This window comes from Xenopus tropicalis, chromosome 3 (genome assembly GCF_000004195.4).
Source record: "Xenopus tropicalis strain Nigerian chromosome 3, UCB_Xtro_10.0, whole genome shotgun sequence".
In the NCBI taxonomy this organism is placed as follows: domain Eukaryota; kingdom Metazoa; phylum Chordata; class Amphibia; order Anura; family Pipidae; genus Xenopus; species Xenopus tropicalis.
The window spans coordinates 82,514,470-82,537,924 of NC_030679.2; the positions used below are offsets into that span (position 1 = coordinate 82,514,470).

Here is a 23,455-nt window from a genome sequence, read left to right on the forward strand (position 1 = left end):
CCAAGGAAAGCTTGAATGAATCTGAAACTTTTGTACTCAGCGTGACAAATACTATTTTGTCACACAAATTGTTGCACATTTTGTCGCAAAGTACAAAACAGTTGTGCAAATGTACGAAAATATCGCAGAAAATACACAACAGTTGTAAACTTTAGAAAAAATATTAATTTTTTTGTATTCGGCACTGTCACTTTGATGAATGTGCCCTTAGTGTTAATTGATTAATAGGTATTTTTTTCCCTTCTGGTGCAAAGACTTATAGATATGGCCTATCCAGAATCTACAGTGTAGCATATCTGTGTTATGTGAATCAGTACCTTTACATTGCAAAAATATATTCTATGGATTTTTAACATGCAAGGATACTAGAGTTCTAAATTAAGTGAAGCCATCTTTCTCTGTTGGTCAGTTCTAATGCATAGGGCTGCTGCACCAGTATCTTCAGTCAGCATATATTTATATTGTTATAATCCCATATTTCATAGATTGCCTTTCAGTTATCATTAGTCTGGCAGCTTCCTCCTTTTATTTGGATTAAGTACAAGGGCAACAAAGTGCCCTGTGCTGTAGACTTTCTTGTCTGAGGGAGGCTGCTACATAAGCCTGTTCATAGAGGAAATAACTGGGAAAAGGTGTCTTGGGCTTTAGTAGCATAACAGTGACTTGCTAATACTTAATTTTGCCATTGTCTAATACATGATGCATCTTGGTCTAGCATCCTGCTGTTAATTATTTTGTTCTTTTTCTTTGTCATTTCCATCTTGCCTTCAGGAAGTTGGATACTGTCAAGGGATGAGTCAGATTACAGCTTTACTGCTGATGTATATGAATGAAGAAGATGCCTTTTGGGCTCTGGTAAAACTGTTCTCAGGCCCTAAACATGCTATGCATGGTAAGAAATTATTGCTTGTGCATTGCCACTAACCTAAGCCCTCCTACATCACCACCTTATTTTCTGTTAAGTATCTATTTAGTATAAATATAGTTTAAAACTATATCCTATATTACTATGATCACTCAATACCTGGATCTTCATCACCAATAAAAATTTATGGGAGACGCGTGTTCTTTTTAGGTGTACTTTATGCAACAATTTTACAATAATTTTGTGAGGATCTTGGAGATCATTTAAAGTACACTAAAGGATAGATTAGTCAGTCAAAATAAATATTTTTTTTTTATTCTCAAACAGAGAAAATATTTGATCTGTGGAAGAAAATATTTTATTTTTTTTAAATCAGTTTCACTCTCATTTTGTCTCTGTCATTACGTTGCAAAAGACCTACCTAAATCAGTTCGCGCTAACAGGCACATCATGGAAAGCGTTATCACTCCTCATACTTGACAGTTTTCAAGAGTTGTTCAGAATTCCTTATTTGCTTCTCAGTGATTGTGGTAGCTATGTAAAGTGCCTTGAAAAACAGTCTTCCCAATCCTAATCCCAATCCCAATCCCAAACCTTTTAAAATTGACTTGAATTGATAATTTGACTTGAATGACATCTGCACACATGGAGTGAATTTTGAGTTAAAAAATGCTTGTGTGTTATTCAGAAAATTGCCCCTTGTATGCAGTGACAAGTAGAGGACTTTTATATTACTGCTTACACAAACACAACATTGGTATTGCATGTAATTAGGTGAATTATGTGTATATGTATGTATGTATGATATTACTTCTCACGGGGCATGTGGCAGCATATCCAAAAATATTGCCCATTATAAGAGGGCTAGCACAAGAAGTTAAAGGAACAGCAAAAAAAAAAAAAAAATTTTTAGTGTTTTGCGCTGCTTTATTATTAATTGATATACAGACATACTTTGCACTTGTCATGTTTTCTTGCATACTATCATTAGTCTATATTTAAACCATAATTCTCCTAAACCATTAGGCTTTTTATACTACATTTTGTGCAAAGCAGACCTGCTATTTAGCACCATGTTGTGAAATAGTCAACATTAAGAAAAAGTGATATTTTTCTTTGTTTACCATAATTTCCATGTTTTTTTTCAGGTTTTTTTGTTCCAGGTTTCCCAAAGCTTTTGAGATTTCAAGAACATCATGACAGGATACTAAAGAAATTTATGCCTAAACTTAAGCAGCATTTCGTAAGTGAATATTATTTATTTTATCCGTTATTTGGATACCCATTAGATAGAAAGCTTTCAATTGCAGGAAGGCCATCTCACATAGACTCCATTTTAATCAAATAATTAATTTTAAAACATTGCGCTACCTTATCTAGTATAAATAAATTTAAAGCAACTGGACTTGTTTGGTAATCATTGAAGACGTTTCACTACTCATCCGAGCAGCTTCTTCAGTTCAACTGACTGGTATGGGAAGTCCTCAGCATATATATTCTTCCACTAATCCAATCACAATGGCACTATGTAACTCTTCAGAAAGGTGACATGTTGCATGAATGGATGTGTGAAGAGTTCTGAAACTGCCGGGTTACAGATGTTAGAACAGCATTGTATGTAGCAGACAGATGGTGTCGAAGTCCCACACCTCTGTTTAGGGATGGTTTCTCCACTTTGACATGAATGGCCTCTTTTTACACCTCTTTCAAACCAGCGGTCTTCTTTGTCCAGAATTTGGACGTTGCTATTTTCAAAGGAGTGTCCCTTGTCTTTTAGGTGTAGAAATACAGCAGAGTCCTGGCCTATAGTGTTCGCCCTCCTATGCTGAGCCATTCGCTTGGAGAGCAGTTGCTTTGTCTCACCAATGTAAAGGTCTGTGCACTCCTCGTTACACTGGACTGCGTATACAACATTGCTTTGTTTTTCCTTTGGTGTTGGATCCTTTGGGTGTACAAGTTTTTGTCTCAGTGTGTTGCTAGGTTTGAAAAACACAGGGATGTGGTGTTTGTTGAAAATTCTCCTGAGTTTCTCCGACACTCCTGCTACATATGGGATGACTATATTGCGCCTTCTCTCTGCCTCAGGACGGTTATTCCTTTTGGTGTTCCTGTTGGGCTTAGTTGCTCTTGTTTTGACAAAGGCCCAGTCTGGGTAGCCACAAGCTTTCAGTGCTCCTCTGAGATGTTTACATTCCTTGTCCTTGGACTCTGTATCGGTTGTCACACTTTCCGCCCTGTGGTGTAGAGTTCTAATGACACCCAGTTTGTGTTCCAGCGGATGGTGGGAATCGAACAACAGATATTGATCCGTGTGAGTGGGTTTCCTGAATACTTCTGTTTTCAAGATACCCCCCTCTTGAATGGATATCAAACAGTCCAAAAAAGCAAGTTTGTTCTCATGGACATCCTCCCTTGTGAACTTGATGTTGTTGTCCACTGAGTTAATGTGTTCTGAAAAGGCCGCCACTTCGATCTGATTTTAACCCACGTGTCATATACATACCTGAACCAGTGACTTGGTGTTGTTCCATTAAATGTGAGTAGGGCCTTTCTTTCCACTTCCTCCATATACAAGTTTACTACAACGGGAGAAACTGGTGAACCCATTGCACAGCCATGTTTTTGCCTGTAAAATTGGTCCTTGTATTTGAAGTATGTGGTGTTAAGGCACAAATCTAACAATAAACATACTTGGTTGGGACTGAGTTTCGTTCTGCTGCTGAGGGTGTTATCTTTCCGCAGTCGATTTCTTACTCTCAGTAGCCTCTGTGGTAGGTATACATGTGAACAGTGAAGTGACATCATATGATACCATAGTTTCTTCTGCCTCTAGTTTACTCCTTGAATCTTGGTGACAAACTCTTTGGCATTTTGGATATGATTTTACCTACCAATGGGGCTAAGATGTTGGCCAAGTATTTTGCAATGCTGTAAGTCACTGAATTGATGCTGCTGACAATAGGCCTGAGTGGTGCTCCATCTTTATGTATCTTGGGGAGTCCATATAAGCATGGTGTAGCTTCTCTGGGGTACAGGCGGTGGTATAAAGCTCGATCAATGGCTTCCTCCTTTTCAAGTTGTTGTAGGCAATCTATCACCTTTTTCTTGTAACTGCTGCTTGGGTCTCTCCTTAAAGGTTCATATGTATTGCTATCACTGAGTAGCGAGGTCATTTTGCAGTCATAGTCAGTTGTGTTTAGCACAACTGTGCATCGCCCTTTATCTGCTGGCAGGATGGTGATGTTCGGGTCCTTACTAAGAGATGTGAGAGCTCTCCTCTCTTGTGTAGTAAGGTTATAGGGGGTGCTCTGGCACTTGACAATGCAGCTGACACTTTTAGTCTGAGTTGTTCTGCTTCCTCTACCTTTATATGGTTGTTATTGATGGCAGATTCTGTGGCTGTGATGAGCTCAACCACTGGGATGTGTTGTGGTGTCACTGCATAGTTTAGCCCCTTGGCTAGCAGGTCCTTTTCTGGCTGGGTAAGTACCGTGTCTGATAGGTTCTTAACCCATGTATCTTTGGTGTTCTTGGATGTCTCATCTTTCTGCCTCCAGGGTTAGTTCTTCTGTCCTTTTCAAGCTGCTGCTACGTGACCGTAAGCTGGTGAACTTGCTTATTTGCCTGTCCTTACTCTTAATGTGTTGGGCCATCTGTGCATGTTCAATGAACTGAACTACCCTTTCCAGAGTTACATCAGGTAGCTGTTTTGTCAGACTCTGTTTCAGTTGTTCAATTTTCTGTTTAAGGGCCTCAATGGTGAAGTTGATCTGTCTAACCCGTTCATTTAGTAGATGTTTTTGGGCCTTCTGTAAGATATTGCTGGCTCTGTGACCTTTTACAGTTGAACCCAGGCGTAGGCTACAAGGAGTGAGTCCCTGATGTCTGCATCTGAGATTGAAGCGTAGATGGTTCCGATAGTCTGCGAGTTTTCTTGCTGTTCTTTCATTGCGCTACCTTTTTCTCTCTAATAATAAAACAGTACCTTTTACCTGATTTATTTAATGTTTAAATGATTTTTTTTTAGTAGAAAGAAAAGTGTACACACAAGTTTAGCTCTATTAAAAGTCGTGCCTTTGATCTCTTTCATAGTACTTTTAATTTGCATAATTTTCCAGCCTTTCATCAGTTTCAAACCCTCTTTTTTTTTTTTTTTTTTTTTTTTTTTTTTTTTTTAAAAAGCAGAGTATAAATTTCCCATAATTCCGCTCTCCTTCTACAAGACCAAGGCCCGTAGCATGCACAGTACACATTTTCAACAATTGGCACATGCACATAGATTACTTTTGTGTGCGTACTAACGACTTATATGTACTTGTTTTCCTGCTGAAGCGCTTACTGAATATGGCCGGCTTGTATTCTGCGCGAACCAATAGCAATGGTTTAAAATGGTTGCTATGGTAACACGCCGTGCAAAGGTTAAAGGAACAGTAACACTAAAAAATAAAAATGTTTTAAAATAATTAAAATATAATGTACTGTTGCCCTGCACTGGTAAAAGTTGCGCGTTTGCTTCAGAAAGACTACTATAGTTAATAGAAATAGCTGCTGTGTAGCCATGGGGGCAGCCATTTAAATTGAAAAAAGGAGAAAAGGCACAGGTTACTAAGCAGATAACAGATAAGTAGCAGATTCCCATTGTATTCTACACAGTTTATCTGGTATCTGCTTAGTAACCTGTGCCTTTTCTCCTTTTTTCAATTTAAATGGCTGCCCCCATGGCTACACAGCAGGGTATTTATATAAACTGCAGTAATGTTTATGAAGAAAACACACAACTTTTAACAGTGCAGGGCAATAGTATATAATATATTAATTATTTTTATACACTTTCATTTTTTGGTGTTACTGTTCCTTTAATATAAACACCCAATCAGCAAGAACTACCATGTTTTCCCGAAAATAAGACACTGTCTTATATTTTTTTAAGCTCCAAAATATGCACTAGGTCTTATTTTCAGGGGATGTCTTATTTTTTGATCCTCATGTGCCTTTTTTTTTATTGCCCCCTTTGATCCTCGTGTGCCTTTTTTTTATTGACCCCTGTTATTTCTGTGTCCTCTGTGTACCTTGGTCTCTCTCGCGCCGTCGCGCCGTCACCATGGAAGCCGTCTTAGCGATGCGACTTCCTGTTTCCCCTGTGCGCTGCCTGCGTGTCTCTCTGGCGCCGTCGCGACGTCACCACTCAATGCGTTATGACGGCGCAACGGCGCCAGAGAGACAGTTTGCAGTAGAAAGATGTATTTACCCATTTTTGTTTTGTACTTTCAGAAAATGTTTTTCTAGGGCATTGATCCCCAACCAGTGGCTCAGGGGCAACATGTTGCTCCCCAACCCCTTGGGTGTTGCTCTCAGTGCCCTCAAACCAGGTAGTTAATTTTGAATTCCTGACTTGGGGGCAAGTTTTGGTTGAATAAAAACAAGATTTACTACCAAATAAAGCCCCTGTAAGCTGATATTGTGCATAGAGGCTACCTAATAGCCAATCTTAGCCCTTATTTGGCACCTCCATGAACTTTTATGGTGCTTGTGTTGCTCCCCAAGTCTTTTTACATTTGACTGTGGCTCACGAGTAAGAAAGGTTGGGGACCCCTGTTCTAGGGTCTCCGTACTAGGGGGTCTTATGGCAGATAATACACATACCGGGTGCAAAAACTGCACGAGCCGGAGCGTCATTTGTGAAAATACATATGCACTATTTTTATTTGGGTGCCCCTGTACACCACATAGTTTGTTAAATCTATGCATATAGGGCATCAAACTGTAACTGGTGTTACTATTTGGGGTGATTTTCCTTTGTATGCAAGAAATTGTGTGAGCTAAATGCTGCAAATTGCAACATTTTTTGGCGATTTTCTGAAATGTCATAGAAACCACTAGCTTTAGGAAAGCTTTGCAGATTGGTACTTTGGTGTAGAAAGGACTCTTTACCCATGTTGGATTTTTCAGATTGTGTACTTTCCAAAAATATATGGTTTTCTGGGGTTACCCTACATTTCTGCAGTTTCTATCCCACATAAAACTGGCATGTGGTTATGAATTAGGTAAAGGTAAGCCATGAAATTAGTGTGCACAAGCTATATTTTGGGGTCTCTAAGTGCCATGTGCTTTGATAAACCTATGTACAGTGGGCATCAAACTGTTCAGTAGACCTCTGGTGTTCATACTTAGGGTTTTTTTTATCTTGGTACCTAATGACCTATAGAAAATAAGATGCTGCATATTGGAAGTTTTGGGGTGATTTTTGGAAATGTCATAAAAATCGGCAAACTTAGGAAACCTTTGCGGCTTGGTACTTTGGAGTAGAAATACATGGGTACCCATTTTAGATTTTGGGAAATGTGTACTTTGCAAAAATATATGACTTTCTGGGGTGAGTGTACTTTTTACTAGCTTTATCCTGCATAAAATGATGTTAATGTGTTGATTTTGCAGAAGCTGAAATGATAGATCATATGGGGGTATGTTTATATTGGGGCCCCTACATGCCACATACTTAGGTAAACCTATATATATTGGGCATCAAACTGTTCAGTGGACCCCTGCCATTCAAATTCAGGGTGTTTTATCTTGGTACCTAATGATATGTGGGAGATAAGATACTATAGACTGTATTATGTATATATTGGGTCCCCTACATGCCACATACTTAGGTAAACCTATACATATTGGGCATCAAACTGTTCAGTGGACCCTTGGTGTTCATATTTAGGGTGTTTTCTTTTGGTACCTAATGATATGTGGGAGATAAGATACTATAAACTAGAAGCTTTGAAGCGATTTTTAAGAAATTTCAAAAATTTTTAATAAAACCAATAACTTTAGGAAAGCATTGCGACTTGATAGTTTGGAGTAGACAGGCAGTTCTACCTAAAAATGTATAATTTTCTTGGATAACCCTTCTGTTAGTGGAATTTTTGGCCTTGAAATCTAAAGTATGCAGCTTTCTGAAGCAGTGCTTTGGAAATTTGGTAGTGTTTTTGACCTATACAAGTGAGAAATCTCCATAAAACTATATATATTTGGTATTGGCACGTTCAGGAGGCATGGAACTTTCCAAATCAGTTGTATTTTCATGCATAAAATAATTTTTGTTTCTGGTGTATGTGTTTTATATTATTTTTTCCATTTTTTTAGACATTTAGAAGCCTATATCTTGTTACAGAATTGGAATTACACAAAAACTCCACCATATTTTGAAAGCTTAGGTTGTCCTGAAAAAAACGATATATAGTTTTCCTGGGTAAACTAAAAGTCCCCCGAGGAAAGGCACCTAAAGTGTAACAGTGGCAATTTTCAAAAACTGTCTGGCAGTAGAAATTCCACTTTGTCCGAAATGGCTGGCAGTGAAAGGGTTAATAAACAACTGTTTTTACATTCAAATAAACATCTTTTTAGACAAACTTAATCACGTGTTTTACTGAAAGTGTATTTAGCCTAATTTCTCTCATAAAAATACAGTTGGTTTCATTTGGTAAGTATGACTTTGGGACGTGAGGATAGATGATGGAAGTTTCAGTTTGGCATTATGCTGTGGGGTGTTAGTGTTCAGTGCCCGCTGTGTAGTCTGGCAAGGAGTGCCCAAACTTTAACTTTCAAGTGTAGATTGTATGTTTCTCTCTTTTTATACCCTGCACTGCTTTGTAAAATTTACTAATTTTATATTTTTCCTAAATGTTTGTGTTCCATGATAAAACACCCACTAGATAACTAGTTTTTCCTTTTAACACCATGTGTGTTTCTGTTTGTCTTCTAGGAAACTCAGGAACTTTATACAAGTCTGTACACCATGAAATGGTTTTTCCAGTGCTTCCTAGATCGGGTAAGAATTTCATTAATTTAATGCACCAGCTGAGTGTTATTCAAAATTGAAATTGAACAGTCCTCCATTTTATCTTAAACTACTTTTTAAATTTAAACTTAAACTAAAGTGTTTTATCTTTTTGAATAAGTGCAAAACATATAATGCTGCATGCGTGTAGATTTTCAAATGAGATATTTTATAGTCTTAGGTCATGTTAAGAAACAGACGAAACCCATTAAAGGAGACATATTGGATAAATGGGAAAAACCCTAATTTTGTAGGCAATTATGAATAATATATGGTGCTGGTTTCACTTTGTGCTAAAAATTAATCCTCTCTGTAAAAATGGCCCCTTTATTGGAGCTCCCCATAGATCCTATCACTTCTCCGTCCAGTGTGAAATGAAGAGTGGGCGTGTCCTAACGGTCCCTGCCAGAAGCACAGTAGGAGGGGGATAGCCAATCACAGCCCTGCACTATGTTGGAAGGAACCCCGCACTACAACCCACTTATAGGGTGCTCAATGTGTAATCAAAATTTGCAGAACAGAAGAAGAAAAGACACATATAAACCTGGCACACCTATAGGATAAATAAAAAATCAGTCTTCATTGATTATTTAATTAAAATCAAGTTTAAAAATGAAAGAAAAAGCAAGATGGAAAGTTTAAAAGTCGATACCCTATGCCTATGGGTAAATTGTATTGACAAGTCTGTCAATACAATTTACCCATTGTATTGACGCTAATTCCACAATCATTGATACAATTAGTGCTGATATAGGCAACTCGGGGTAGCTCCGAGATATGATGTCAATAGTACTGAAATGATTGATTTATCCGGCAGCGCTTGGGGGCAGTGCTATGCACTAACAGCGATAACAGCATTTTTTTAACGGTACAAGTGGAACATTTATATTTAAAGTTGGCTAAACCGATTTTATGACTGGTAGTCAAGCCAACTATGAGGTACCAACCTCAACTATTGCGCATGTAAAATACCACTGCGTTCCCTTTGCTTTGTTGAAAGAGGGTTAATTTAAAGGGATTTGTTGGGGTGTGTTGTGATCTCAAGTGCTACGATTGTCTATATGTATACAAATAGAATACTAAACTGAATCTAACCCTTTCCAATATTGCAGTATTGAGTGAATTAAGTATTCTATTCGTTTGAAGTAGCCGATACCGTTATCCTTGCTTTTTAGAGCCCATTCCGTATTTTATAAGACTTAGCAGTTCGTAATAAGTATAATAAATACTAGATTAGAGCCGTGGGATTCGTCTAACCGCCTATTCGGTATCTAGTTAATCACTCTGCAACTGTTTATAGTTGCTCAAGGAATTGTCTTGGCACTCGCCGTATCACTATATATTGCGCTCATATGAAAACCTATCCAACTAGCTGATAGACCAGCTTTCACTACTAACGATTATTCATTACTTCAGATCCGATGGATAATAAACTTTGACACAATGTTTTCAGAATAAATGTTTTATTGTACGGCAGAAGTAAGGTGCAATAATATCACTCATTGTTATATATACACTCTTAAGGAGCAACGAATAAACAGACGTCAAACTTGTAAAAGAAACAAACGGGTTACTATACTTACCGTATCTTTAGACCTCTTAGAATTTGATACATTTGTTGCAATAAGGTACAAGCCTCACGCATCATTATAAGGGAACCTGTTGCTCCCAGTATATTTGGTTACTTACCTGATATTTTGAGTCAGGAGCATATGTATTGTTACAAATGTGATTAGTCTTAAACTTTCCTTCTTGCTTTTTCTTTCATTTTTAAACTTGATTTTAATTAAATAATCAATAAAGACTGATTTTTTATTTATCCTATAGGTGTGCCAGGTTTATATGTGTCTTTTCTTCTTCTGTTCTGCAAATCACAGCCCTGCAGTCACACAAGCAAAGACATGCTTCAGTTCCCTATCAGGTCAGCCTAGCTGCTGATTGGTTCCTATCTTATAGTGCAGTGTACGGAGGGCCGCCGGCTCCCCAGCTCATCCAGAGAATTCAGCCAGCAGGAAGTGGAACAGATGGGCGAGACAAGTGGGGTTTTTGTGGAATTTCTCAATAAATCAGTCAGAAACACAACTTTTTAAAGCACATTCCTTCTATATCTAGAGGAGTATAATTCACTGTTACATTCATAATTTTTATAGGATATATCTCCTTTAATCAAATCTAATTGCACAAAAGGCATATGAAGACATATTAAGTACAGTACTTTAACATTACTGTAAAACATTTACCCAGAAAAACCTTTTACTAAAAAAAGAAATAGAAACCTGACTAAAAAAATTCTACAATATAACTATTAGCATTAAAAGGATCTGTTGCTATACGCATTTGAAATCTCTTGCCAAATACCTTTTCTTCCTATAAGTCACAATGATGTAATTATGTGTTTTTGCTGGATCTACTATTTTTGATCTGCATGGTGTCTGCTTTACAGTTTACTGGCCAATGGTTTCACTTCAGAAAGTTACATTCTGGCAATGCAATTACCTGTAATTATGTTTGCGTGGTTCAGTACTGCACATATGTAGAATTTGCAAGGTGGCTTTATACTTTCTACTTTCTTTTCTGGAATGTATTTGACATAAAAGGGATACAGCCTTTAGTGCTTTGATTGATGCCCGGTGGCAGTCTTTATGTGCTCCCCCATTGGCATCACTGAAGTAAAATGCCAGAAGTCAGCGTATGACAAGCTGTGTTTTGCCTTTATCAAGTCAACATGAAGTCTGGAAAGTAGGGCAAGGTTCTTCACCTGGCACAGGAACTTTCATGCATCACATATTCCATCAAGATGTATAAATTTAGACTTTATATAACTGCTAGAACTTTCTGTTCTTTTCTTATTTCTGCAAAAACAAAATTGTTTTGAATTTTAAAAGCCCAATATTTGTATCAGGTAACAATCTGTTTGCTTTATAGACTCCTTTCACTCTAAATTTGAGGATATGGGACATTTACATACTTGAAGGAGAGAGGATTCTTACCGCCATGTCTTATGCTATATTAAAACTTCACAAAAGTAAGCCATCTAACACTGTTTCACAAAAATAAAATAAAAATAAAACTGGCAAAACCACGAACAACATGTTTTATTATTTCTGTAAAATTTTACAATAAATCTAAGTTGTTTTGTTATAAGTGAAGAATCCAGTTAAACTGCTCCATTTACTAAATTCTCTGGAAGGAATACTGTTAAGTGCTATATATTTTACCTGTTGTAACTTTAGGCCTATTTTTACATTGTTAAATATATTGTATTGCATGTTCGTGCACATTGTTATAACACAGACAATATAAAGTTAAGAATTAGAAACAATATCCGGCAGGCTCTGATATTTCCATATTTTTGTTCTGGACTTCTTTCAGTTATTTCCTGCTTCGAGCCTATTTTCCTGACTGATCTTGACATAACTGGGACAATGACACATATCTCTAGAGAATGTGTTTGCAGGATGTGGCTCAGAGCATTATTCTTGCTGTTCTTAGCTTAGCTTTGAATTAATTTATCAGTGATCACGGCACTCTTACAGCTGTGGCAGTATAACAAGAAAAATGTATATCTTAACCAGTGTTTCCCTAGAGACAGACTACCAAGGACTACACTCTAGGAGAGTAAAAGAATACCTGCAGTGTGAATGTGGTCTTTTAATCTCTAGTATTATTGTGGATAGCCTGTTCATAGTTATTGTTTCCATCAAAAACTGAGGCATTGTTAGTGTCACACTGTATTCATTCCCCCCCACCTTTGCTTCAGTTTTTAACTCTTATTATAGCACAATGGTCTATCAAATCATGCATATTATGTCCTACATTTAAATGTAGGTGTGCTTGGTTTGATATATTTTAAGAGGTGTGATCTGAAGACTTATTCCATACTCTTACACCTTAAATGTGCTTGCTCTCATAAAGTACTCACCTTACCTTTTATTCATCTTTATTATGCTTAGCATATGTATAATTGCTTAAGCCTAAAGAAATTCATTTAAATTATTAACTTGAACATTTCTCTGCTAAAATGGTGTTAGAAATTAACATTTGCAATAGTTGCAGTGAGAGCGAATTGTGTGATATCTCCCAGGAACAAATGACAGTGGCATCACTACAGGAGTATGCGTACATTTTTAGGGTTGTAAAAAGAAAGATTACATGAAACATAATTGAAGCTTAGTGTGATATATTTATTCATTCCACCCTGAGGGATTTCAATATTTTATCATCATAGAAAAGGTGACTATATCTTATGGCCATTGGTTAATTACTGATAAGGCAAGAGAGAATCATTGGTTATGACACACATGTTAGAAATGCTAGCAGCACTATTCTACATTAATATGAAATGCTGCAGCTATGTTGTGCTTATTGTATTATAAAGTCTAAAATGCAGAAGATAGAAAAATGTTTCTGTACAAATAAATTAATACTCCTTATGTTAAATAGCTTCTATTAACTTCCAAAGCAAGTAATAAGGTATGGGTTTTCTTGTTGGGGAACCCAATATCCCAAAAAATCTGAATACTGGGAAAGACGCCTCTCACAGAAAGATGTAATAAAAAAACAGTACCTTGTACTTGATAGTATTTAAGCTGCATAAATCATATTGGGTTAAGTGTTGTGTAGCCATTGGGCAGTCATTGTAAAAAAAAGGAAAAAAGGCACGGCTAGAATACAATGGGTTTAGACTAGTACCACATTGGGTTGTTTCTCGGCCTGCATATAAGCGCAAACACTCCCCTGTATCTGCACTGTGATGGCCTGGCTGGAGAGACAGTTTTTTTTTCTCTGTGTGCCTGCACCCTGCCCAATGCAGTGCTTCTGGGTACAGACACAGGAGAAAGTGGATGCCAGCAGATCAGCTGATTCTTGGCCTGCCATTACATTACATGACATTAGCCCGAGATTCCTGTGTAAGAACTAAACACGTTGTATTCTGCAGAGCTTATCTTAGTTCTTTTAGCTCTGTTTCACCTTGAAGGGCTACCCCTGTGGCTACACCATAGCATAGTGAGTAGTGTTTCTAAAGCAAACCCACCAGTTTTACAAATGAGTGGCTACAGTTTATTATATTTTAATTAGTCTGAAACACTTTGGTGATACTGTCACTTTAAAGGACAGGACCTAAAGGAAAGCTTATGCTCTTTTCAAAGAGATTCATTAACTATTGTGGAACTGGCTCCATTTCACTGGAAATGCAACCTTATCAGCACAGAGGGGCTCTGTATTGGTCTTGACAATAATTGTATGATTATTGAACAAAATCCTACTGATATCATAACATTTTAATTACCAAAAGTGACACCCGACAAGTGGCGTTATAAAGACCATGTTAAGTGTGATTGCATATACAAACAGATAATCAGTCTCTCCTTTTCGTATTTATTGTGGAAAGGACACTCCCATCATTTTTAATAATGGTTTGTATGGTTTGGTGTATATGTAATATAGTGGAAGGTATTTGCCAAGCCTGTTTCATTAATTAATTGACATTTAAATAAAGACCTTAGTATTAGTGTGCTTACCTTTTTTCTTTTTGAACCTTAACACCTAAAGGAAAGGTTAATTCACTGGGGTGGGGGAACAGTGAGTTAAGTTGTTACGTTTGTTTCCAGCACCGAAAGCAGCAACGTAATGCCATCTTACCAGCAGTTCCCAGGCATCTCATGCTAGGCTAAGGTCAGGGGCAAACCGAGTGGATCATCTGCTTTCCTTTGCCTGCATTTTGTCAGTGCACTTCTACCTGTAGAATACTTTTGTGTTTCTGTGGCAATCTCCACTCCATGTAGCTCCACACAGGCCCATGCATACCACAGCTCCTACTTCCTGCTATTTTAGTCATTTGTGCTTTTTTCATGAATGATCAGAACTATAAGAAGTGTGGCCCCTTGTGCACTCTCCATCTGATTGCTCTGTGGGCTGTTGGTTTAGAGATTATACCTGATCATCCCATGTGTGGTCCCCTTTAGTCTTGTGTATGACCAGTGTATATATACATTTTCCAGCTTTTTACCATTTAACTACAGTTTTATTAAATTTTGTCTCTTACATTGAAAAAAATTACCCAGCACAATTTACACTGCTATGAAAAAGGTGGTGACAGTCTCCCTTTAAATTATTCTCTGTAAAATAATCTAAAAGTTCTTTAATCTTTTGAGGATTGGACCTTTTTTATTCTCTCTGATCCACACTCTACGATTTAAAATCAGTATGCAAAAATTACTATACTGACAGTATAATCCAGATACTTTATACATGGTTACAGGAACTCACAGTAAATTACATGTAATTATCTCACAAATTATCTTGTGTTTGAAATATGCAGTTTCTTTTCTAAATTATACATTCTCTCAGCTTATCTAGCCTTTTTTCTTTAACTTCATGTATTTTAACAAAGCTACCTGTCCTCCAATTGAAGCATGAAAAAGTAAACATGGCTTTTTCGGCTGTGCGGTATTTAAAGTATATCGCCTTTATTTGATCAATAAAACAGAAAATACCTTGAGTGTTGGCTAAGAAGGATAATATTCCTTTCTAGTGTATTTGAGCACCAAGACTTACGTGCAATCACTGCATAAATGTGCACTCTTTTCTGGCTGGCCTTTCAAGTAATTGCTGTTTTATTGATCAAATGAAAAGACAGATGTTTTAAATATCAAATTGTTAAGTTGTTCTGTCTGGTTTTATTCCGCAAGACTGCTCACCTAATTTTTTCTCATTTATTTGGATGGATTTTATTTGAAAGGCTGTTTATGAGTTGTTCTTGGAACTGTTAATTTAACATTGCTAAACACACACAACGTTAAAGAACCAAGGTTGTAGGGCCTTTCATGATTTCACCAATATATTACTTGGCTCTCTGACTTCAACAGGCCTTACATTGTTCTGTGACCCTGATGGAATGGTGCCGTACATCACATAATTTCCTTTAGCAAAAAGCAGCTTTCTGACTTGTACCAACAACATGAGACTTTAGGGTTTTTTTGTATTCTTTTTAGGAAACAAATGAAACTGTCATTCATTCCATTCTGCCAGAAATAGCCAAAGTGCAACCAGTCTCAAATATGAGTAAACCCATTGTTGTTTTGTTAGACTTTGGGTCAGTTTAAAACTCTTATAGGGAAAACTGCTACCCTGACAGTATCATCCAGAAGGTAATTTAGTTATGATAATTCTAGAAAAAACAGCACAATAAGGGCAAAGATTTTGATAATCGAAGTAATTCAGTAAGATGTAAGATCAGTTCTCAGGATTTTTAAAATGGCCACATGCAGGCTTGGGTACATAAACTGATATGTCAACTAGGTTTTATCAGCTCGGATGCATTGACACTGGATTCTGATATTCTAAAATAACTGGCTGGATCTACACGTACAGCAGTTTTCAACCAGTTTCTTTGAAAGCAAGTCGGCTGTCTATGCCCAGATTTAATGGGGCAGTATGACCAATTGGCAGTACTGCATGACTGTCTGAGCATAAAAGTGGTCAGTTGTAAGAAAATTTCCTGCACTGCTTGCTGGTGAATGTATAGTAAATTGACAGATAAGAATGAGCTAGAGATGTTAACCAAATAATCCAGTAACATATGGATTTCACTGTGGGATGAAGTTATATCTGGTCAATAAAAAAAATGCTTGGGGATTTTCTGAAAACATTGTCTGTTTCTACATCCTAAAATTAATTACTCTACTTTTTTTAGGGACCCTAATTAAACAGTCACTGGAAGATCTCATTGAATTCCTACAAGAGGAACTTGCCAGAGATTTTCATTATGATGATGATTATGTAATTGATCAGCTCAGCTTGTCCATGACTGAACTTAGACGTGCAAAGCTTGACTTTCCTCCTCCTGGTAAGAAATACTGCATGGTGTATTTACTCTATAAAGTTTTTATTTTCAATTATGTGCACATCTTTGTACAATAAGTCGTTTCTTTGCAAATACATGCTTCTTAAGGTAAATTTGCCCTGTCAGAGGGGCAGCTTGGATATTAGAGGATGGAGATATGGTGGAGTTTGGGAAAGGATATTCCTCTTAAGGAGAAAAGTTCCCTCTCACCAACCCCCACCAGGATAATTGAAGTGGAACCTGCTTAGAGAACGCAATACCTCTCTCCTTAAGAGGAATATCCAATTTTAGTCTTAATTTTGCCTCTTTCTATAGAAAGTGGTAGAGGAGGGAGGGGTCCCCACGTTGTACGTTGTTGCACTAAAAGGCTTTATCTGCCAACAACGTGCGCCGTACATTGTTTGGCAGATAAAGGTACTCTCTGCAGAAGCGGCACGTGCCGCTTCTGCAGAGTGTTTAGCGATGACAGCCTCCTGGGCAACGAGCCAGGGGGGGCTGTCATGTCGGCCCTGCGATGCGATCTTCACTTCCTGCTTCCTGTCCCCCCCCCCCCCAAGCACCGGCCTGGATGAAGACTGAAGCTGGAGGACCAGGACGGCAATCCATGCTTCAGGATAGGTTTTTTTTGTTTTTTTTTGCACTTACACACACTTAAATATATTTACACACACAGCAGAAAATGTTGCAGTTTTTTTTTTTCATTTTGCACACTTATATACACTAATATACACACTGTCACACAACTTTTACACATGTACACACATTTTTTGTGTACATGTATACACAAACACTTTTTAAAAATGTTATTTTTTTTAACCACTCTGTATAGTTAGGGGGGTTACGGCACATAATACGCTCTCAGGGAGCTCTGTGCAAAAGCTGAGTTGGCAGGCGAGAAATCCATATGCGCTATTTTCATTTTGGGGTCAGTACATACCACAGACTTTGGTATTATCTATGCATATTGGGTATCAAACTGTTCAGTAGACCTTAGGTGTTCCTATTTGGGGTGATTTGCCTTTGTACGCAAGAAATTGTGTGAGATAAATGCAGCAAATTGCAAAGTTTGTAGGCGATTTTCTGAAATGTCATAAAACCTCTAACTTTAGGAAAGCTTTGCAGATTGGTACTTTGGTGTAGAAAGGATTCTTTACCGATGTTGGATTTGTCAGAATGTGTACTTTCCAAAACTATATGGTTTTCTGGGTTTTTCTGTACAGTTAGGGGGTGTTACGGCACATAATATGCTGTCAGGGGGCTCTGTATGCAAAAGCTGTGTTGGCAGGCAAGAAATCCTTATGCGTTATTTTCATTTTGGGGTCAGTACATACTACAGACTTTGGTATATCTATGCATATTGGGCATCAAACTGTTCAGTAGACCTTAGGTGTTCCTATTTGGGGTGATTTTCCTCTGTATGCAAGAAATTGTGTGAGATAAATGCGGCAAATTGCATTTTTAGGCAATTTTCTGAAATGTCATAAAAATCGGCAAACAGCAAAGCTTTACAGCTTGGTACTTTGGAGTAAAAAGAAATGTGTACCCATTATAGATTCAGGGGAATGTGTACTTCCCAAAAATATATGGCTTTCTGGGGTGAGTGTACTTTTTTTGGACCAATATCCCACATGAATGATGTAAATGTGTTGATTTTGCAGGAGCTGAAATGACAGATCATATGGGGGTATGTTCCCATTGGGGCCCATACATGCCACATATTTGGGTAAACCTATACATATTGGGTATCAAACTGTTCAGTGGACCCCTGGCGTTCAAATTTAGGGTGTTTTATCTTGGTACCTAATACTCTGTGGGAGATAAGATGCTGCAAAGTGGAAGCTTTAAGGGGATTTATGGAAACGTCATCAATGGGTATCCATTTTAGATTTGGGGGAATGTGTACTTTCCAAAAATATGACTTTCTGGGGTGAACGTACTTTTTACTAGCTTTATCCCACATATAATGATGTAAATGTGTTGATTTTGCTGGAGCTGAAATGACAGATCATATGGGGTTATGTTCACTTTGGGGCCCCTACATGCCACATACTTGGGTAAACCTATACATATTGGGCATTAAACTGTTCAGTTGACCCCTGGCGTTCATATTTAGGGTGTTTTATCTTGGTTCCTAATGCTATGTGGGAGATAAGATGCTGCAAAGTGGAAGCTTTGAGGGGATTTTTGGAAATGTCATCAAAATGGCTACATTTAGAAAAGCTTTGTGGCTTGGTACTTTGGAGTAGAAAGACATGGGTACCCATTTTAGATTCGGGAGAATGTGTACTTTCCAAAAATATATGGATTTCTGGGGTGGGCATACTTTATACTAGCTTTATTCCACAGATAATGATGTAAATGTGTTGATTTTGCAGGAGCTGAAATGACAGAAATGACAGATCATATGGGGGTATGTTCACATTGGGGCCCCTACATGCCACATACTTAGCTAAACCTATACATATTTGGCATCAAACTGTTCAGTGAACAGTTTGGCGTTCATATTTAGGGTGTTTTATTTGGTTACTTTATGACCTGTAGGAGATAAGATACTATAGACTGGAAGCTTTGAAGTGATTTTTTTAAAAATATCACAAATTTTGATAAAAACCAATAACTTTTGGAAAGCATTGCGACTTAATAGTTTGGAGTAGACAGACAGTTGTGCCTATTCTTGATTCCCCAAAATCATTTTTTTCCAGAAATGTGTAATTTTCTGGGATAAACCTTCTGTTGAAATCTAAAGTATGCAGCTTTCTGAAGCAGTGCTTTGGAAATTTGGTAGTGTACTGCTTTTGACCTAATACAGTGAGAAATCTTCATAAAACTATATATTTGATATTGGCACGTTCAGGAGACATGGGACTTCCAAATCAGTTGTGTTTTTGTGCATAAATTAAATTTTGTTTCTGGTGTATGTGTTTATATTATGGAAAATGTGATTTTTTTAAAAAATTTTTTAGACATTTAGAAGCCTATATCTGGTTACAGAATTGGAATTACACCAAAATTCTACCATATTTTTAACGCTTAGGTTGTCCTGAAAAAAAACCAATATATTGTTTTCCTTGGTAAACTAAAAGTCCCCCCGAGGAAAGGCCCCTAAAGTGAAACCGTGCAAAATGTTCAAAATCTGTCTGGCAGTAGAAGTTCCACTTTGACCAAAAGGGCTGGCAGTGAAAGGGTTAATAGAGCTTCTCCAGCAGAATCCTGCATTGAAATCTGTGTTTCAAAACGCAAACAGATTTTTTTATATTTAATTTTAAATTTCAAATGGGGTGCTACAGCCGTGTGACTTGTGCTCTGATAAACTTCAGTCACACTTTACTGCTGAGCTGCAAGTTGGAGTGAAATCACACCCTCCCTTTACCCCCAGCAGCCAATCAGCAGAACAATGGGAAGTTAGCAAGATAGCAACTCCCAGTAGATTTCAGAATAGCGCTCACTAGTAAAAATCCACAAAGCACTGAGATGGCTGCATTTGTTGGTTTAAAGGACAAGGAAAGGTTAATATAAATTAAAAGTAAGTCTAAAGGCATTCTTTTTAAGTACTTACTGCATATCTAAATTCCCAGAACACAGCTTGCTTCTCTGAGGGAAAAGGAAGGAAGAATAACTTTTTTAAAGAAAACAGATAGAAAATGTGAAGTAAGTGTGAGTAAATATTTGATTAGGTGAGCCAAAAGTGTAGCGTTTTTACTAAACAATAGGAGGATTATTGGGCAGTATGCTTTTTAAATTTTGACTTGCATTCTCCTTTAAGAATAACATTTTAAATGGAATTACAGTGAATTATTTATATAGGTCACCCACCCAAGGTGCAATTAATATAAAGCTAATAAAAGTAATTACCTTCATTCTTAAAAATTTTACTTTTTCGATGGAAGTAAATGTTCCACGCTAGTAAATAGTGGATGAAACCGTTTAATTTACAGTTTTGTGTTTATTGTGGCAGTAGCAGTGGTGCCTGTGGAATAAAAGGGGTTTTTTACCTATGTCTGCTACGGTCATATTTAACTATCCATCTAAAATATGGTTGCCGATGCCTGCTTACTTTCTGGCTCTCTCGTGCCCCGACAATGTTCCAAACTTGGTCGCCTGCATGCTCTACTTTGGTTCGCTTCAATTTCATCATCTTCACCCAACAGTTGAATTACATGCTATTCATAATCAGCCTATAAATTGTGAAGTTATATGATGAATAACCCAAACTGTATTTAAGAGATCTGTAAACGCAACATGACTTGCCATTTCATAAGAATACTTTAACCTTTATTAAATATTGAGCCGCTTGTGTTTCATTAATAGATGGGAGTTTCAGAAGGGCAACTTAAAGACAAAAACAGAGTGGCTTTGAAATGCCCTAAATACTTTCTGTTTACAGCATGTACTCTGGCATAGATTTTAGAAGTTATTATAATTTCTGTTGCATTTGGTGGTATTGTTGCTGTAGTGATATATTCCAGCTACACTTCTGTATACAAGCATAAGAGGCTTTAATTTTGCTTGCAATTTTAAGCACATTATATTTATTATAATGACTGCTAAATGCTGCCGCAGGATGCCTCTTTTTTTTTTTTTACTACAGAAAGCAGCCACTTTCTTGTGACATTTAACTAAAATAAAGCTATTCATGCCCTTTCTTTAGACTTTCTTCCATGCTGTGATGGTTAAAGGAACATATTTTTAAAACATAGGACATTTTTTAAATAGATTCCAGTCATTGCATCTGTATTTTCTGTCATTTAGAGCAAAAGGATTCTGTATTTGGTTTGTTAAAGCAAACATATTCATAACCATTAAAAATCTGAACAAATAATATGTCCATCTTTAGAAAGCATTTTTTGTTAGCATGTCTTGCATGGATTAAATGATTTCATAAAAGCATTAATAATGTTAAATTGTTTTTAATGCAGATACTTTTCCTATGAAATTTATTCATTTGCACTTGTATATCACATCATATTTATAGGTTTTCTGCTGTGCCATGCTCATGTATGAACAGCGGTAAGCTTAATAAACAATGAGCTCAAACTGAATTCCTCCTAACGGAGCATACCTTTGGAGAACACAAACTAGATAACCATTCCTGTGACTGCCACTGGGTGGCGAGAGAGATCCACAATGCAGATAGTTCTAAAAATAGTTCCTTTCTCTGTTCTCTTCTCTGTCTGAATTTTTCCAAGTAATTTGTTCCAGAAAGGAAAAAAGTCATATATTTGTTAAGAATCCTCATACTGTCACACATTTGTGTAGACATATGCAGTGACTTGTACACGTATATGTAATTTGAGGTGGAATTAAGCCACAGCCAGTGTAGGCATATGAATTCAAGTTTTTAAAAATGTTAAATATGATATTTCAGTTAAGAAATACACCATGCAAAATAATTATAGTAGGGATTTTCAGCCTGTCCAGCTCTCCAGCTAAACGTGCTCCTTGAACTACAATTCCGCAACCATTCATGTGTAGAATATCATATTGTCATTAAATGTCTCTTAATCCTTCATTGCATGAGATTTCTTGCATGCATTTATGGAAACAATATAAACAGTAGTTCACATCCCATGAAAAAAAATTTACACTGTTGAAAGTAGTTTTTTTTTTTTTTTCATTTTTTGTAGGAGAAGATTCATACTTTTCATTAAACAAGCATTATCTAGTATATTCCAGTGTTATTAGGTGACAAATCCTGCGAAACCAGGGCAATCACAAATAATTTTATAGGTGGTTCTTGATTGCTTTGCAACTTCAGATTTAGATCTGGAATTACTGCTTCTGAGAACAAGATAAATCTCCCTTCTTTCAGTAAATTGCTCCTTTTCCTATTATGTTATCCTTGCTGTGTTAGTTTTTATGCTAAATTGTCTATTTTGACTACTTCGTGTCTACAATTTAATTGGATATATATTTTTATAAGATCATTTTTTTTATATTCGAATATGGTACTATTGTAGATTTGAATGGAATTTTACAGTGAAATGGGTGAGAGAGAGCGAGCCCTCCCTCCCCTACTCCAGTGATGGCATGGTTAATTACAACAACAATTTAACTATGTATGTGCATAATGACAACCAGTCCTTAAAAATTCTTATATATAGAAAAGTGTTATACATTTAAAATTATACATTTAATCCACATATGTGCATAATTCAAATTATTGTGTGAGATATTAACATAGTGTATAGCTGAAACACTCATCTCTGAGACGTATAGAGGAATAGTTCAGCATATCATACTCAGTACCTCCCTGAGACTCATTGTAGTATGCTGGAATAATATCCCACTCTCAGTGTATCCAGTGTTATCCAGATAGCAACCTTAAAAAAAGAAATGTGAAATGTGATGTATCAATATATACAGTGGATATAAAAAGTCTACACACCCCTGATAAAATGTCAGGTTTCTGTACAAAAATGAGACAAAGATAAATCATTTCAGAACTTTTTCCACCTTTAATGTGACCTATAAACTGTACCGCTCAATTGAAAAACAAACTAAATTTTTTTAGGTGGAGGGAAGAAAACCAAAAAAAGGAGTCAGCATACACCTGCCATCATTTAAAGTGCCTCTGATTAACCCCAAATAAAGTTCAGCTACTCTAGTTGGTCTTTCCTTACATTTTTTTAGTTGCATCCCACAACAAAAGCCATGGTTCACAGATAGCTTCCAAAGCATCAGAGGCATCTCATTGTTAAAAGATATCAGTCAGGAGAAGGGTACAAAAGAATTTCCAAGGCATTAGATATACCATGGAACACAGTGAAGTTATCATCAAGTGGAGAAAATATGGCACAACAGTGACATTACCAAGAACTGGACGTCCCTTCAAAACTGCTGAAAAGAGGAGAAGAAAACTAGTCAGGGAGGCTACCAAGAGGCCTACAGCAACATTAAAGGAGCTGCAGGAATA

The 23,455-nt window shown here is 37.0% G+C and overlaps 1 protein-coding gene across 4 annotated transcripts in view; it reads left to right on the forward strand.

The window, feature by feature from the left end:
- Nucleotides 1–23,455, forward strand: part of usp6nl (USP6 N-terminal like) — an 86,222-nt gene that overhangs the window by 57,009 nt on the left and 5,758 nt on the right. For all 4 annotated transcript variants that reach the window (XM_031899049.1, XM_012960036.3, XM_031899048.1 and 1 more), the window contains 5 exons: nucleotides 772–892; nucleotides 2,014–2,108; nucleotides 8,622–8,687; nucleotides 11,622–11,721; nucleotides 16,393–16,545. In XM_031899049.1, coding sequence (XP_031754909.1) covers nucleotides 772–892; nucleotides 2,014–2,108; nucleotides 8,622–8,687; nucleotides 11,622–11,721; nucleotides 16,393–16,545 — 535 coding nt within the window. The remainder of the gene's footprint in view (nucleotides 1–771; nucleotides 893–2,013; nucleotides 2,109–8,621; nucleotides 8,688–11,621; nucleotides 11,722–16,392; nucleotides 16,546–23,455) is intronic.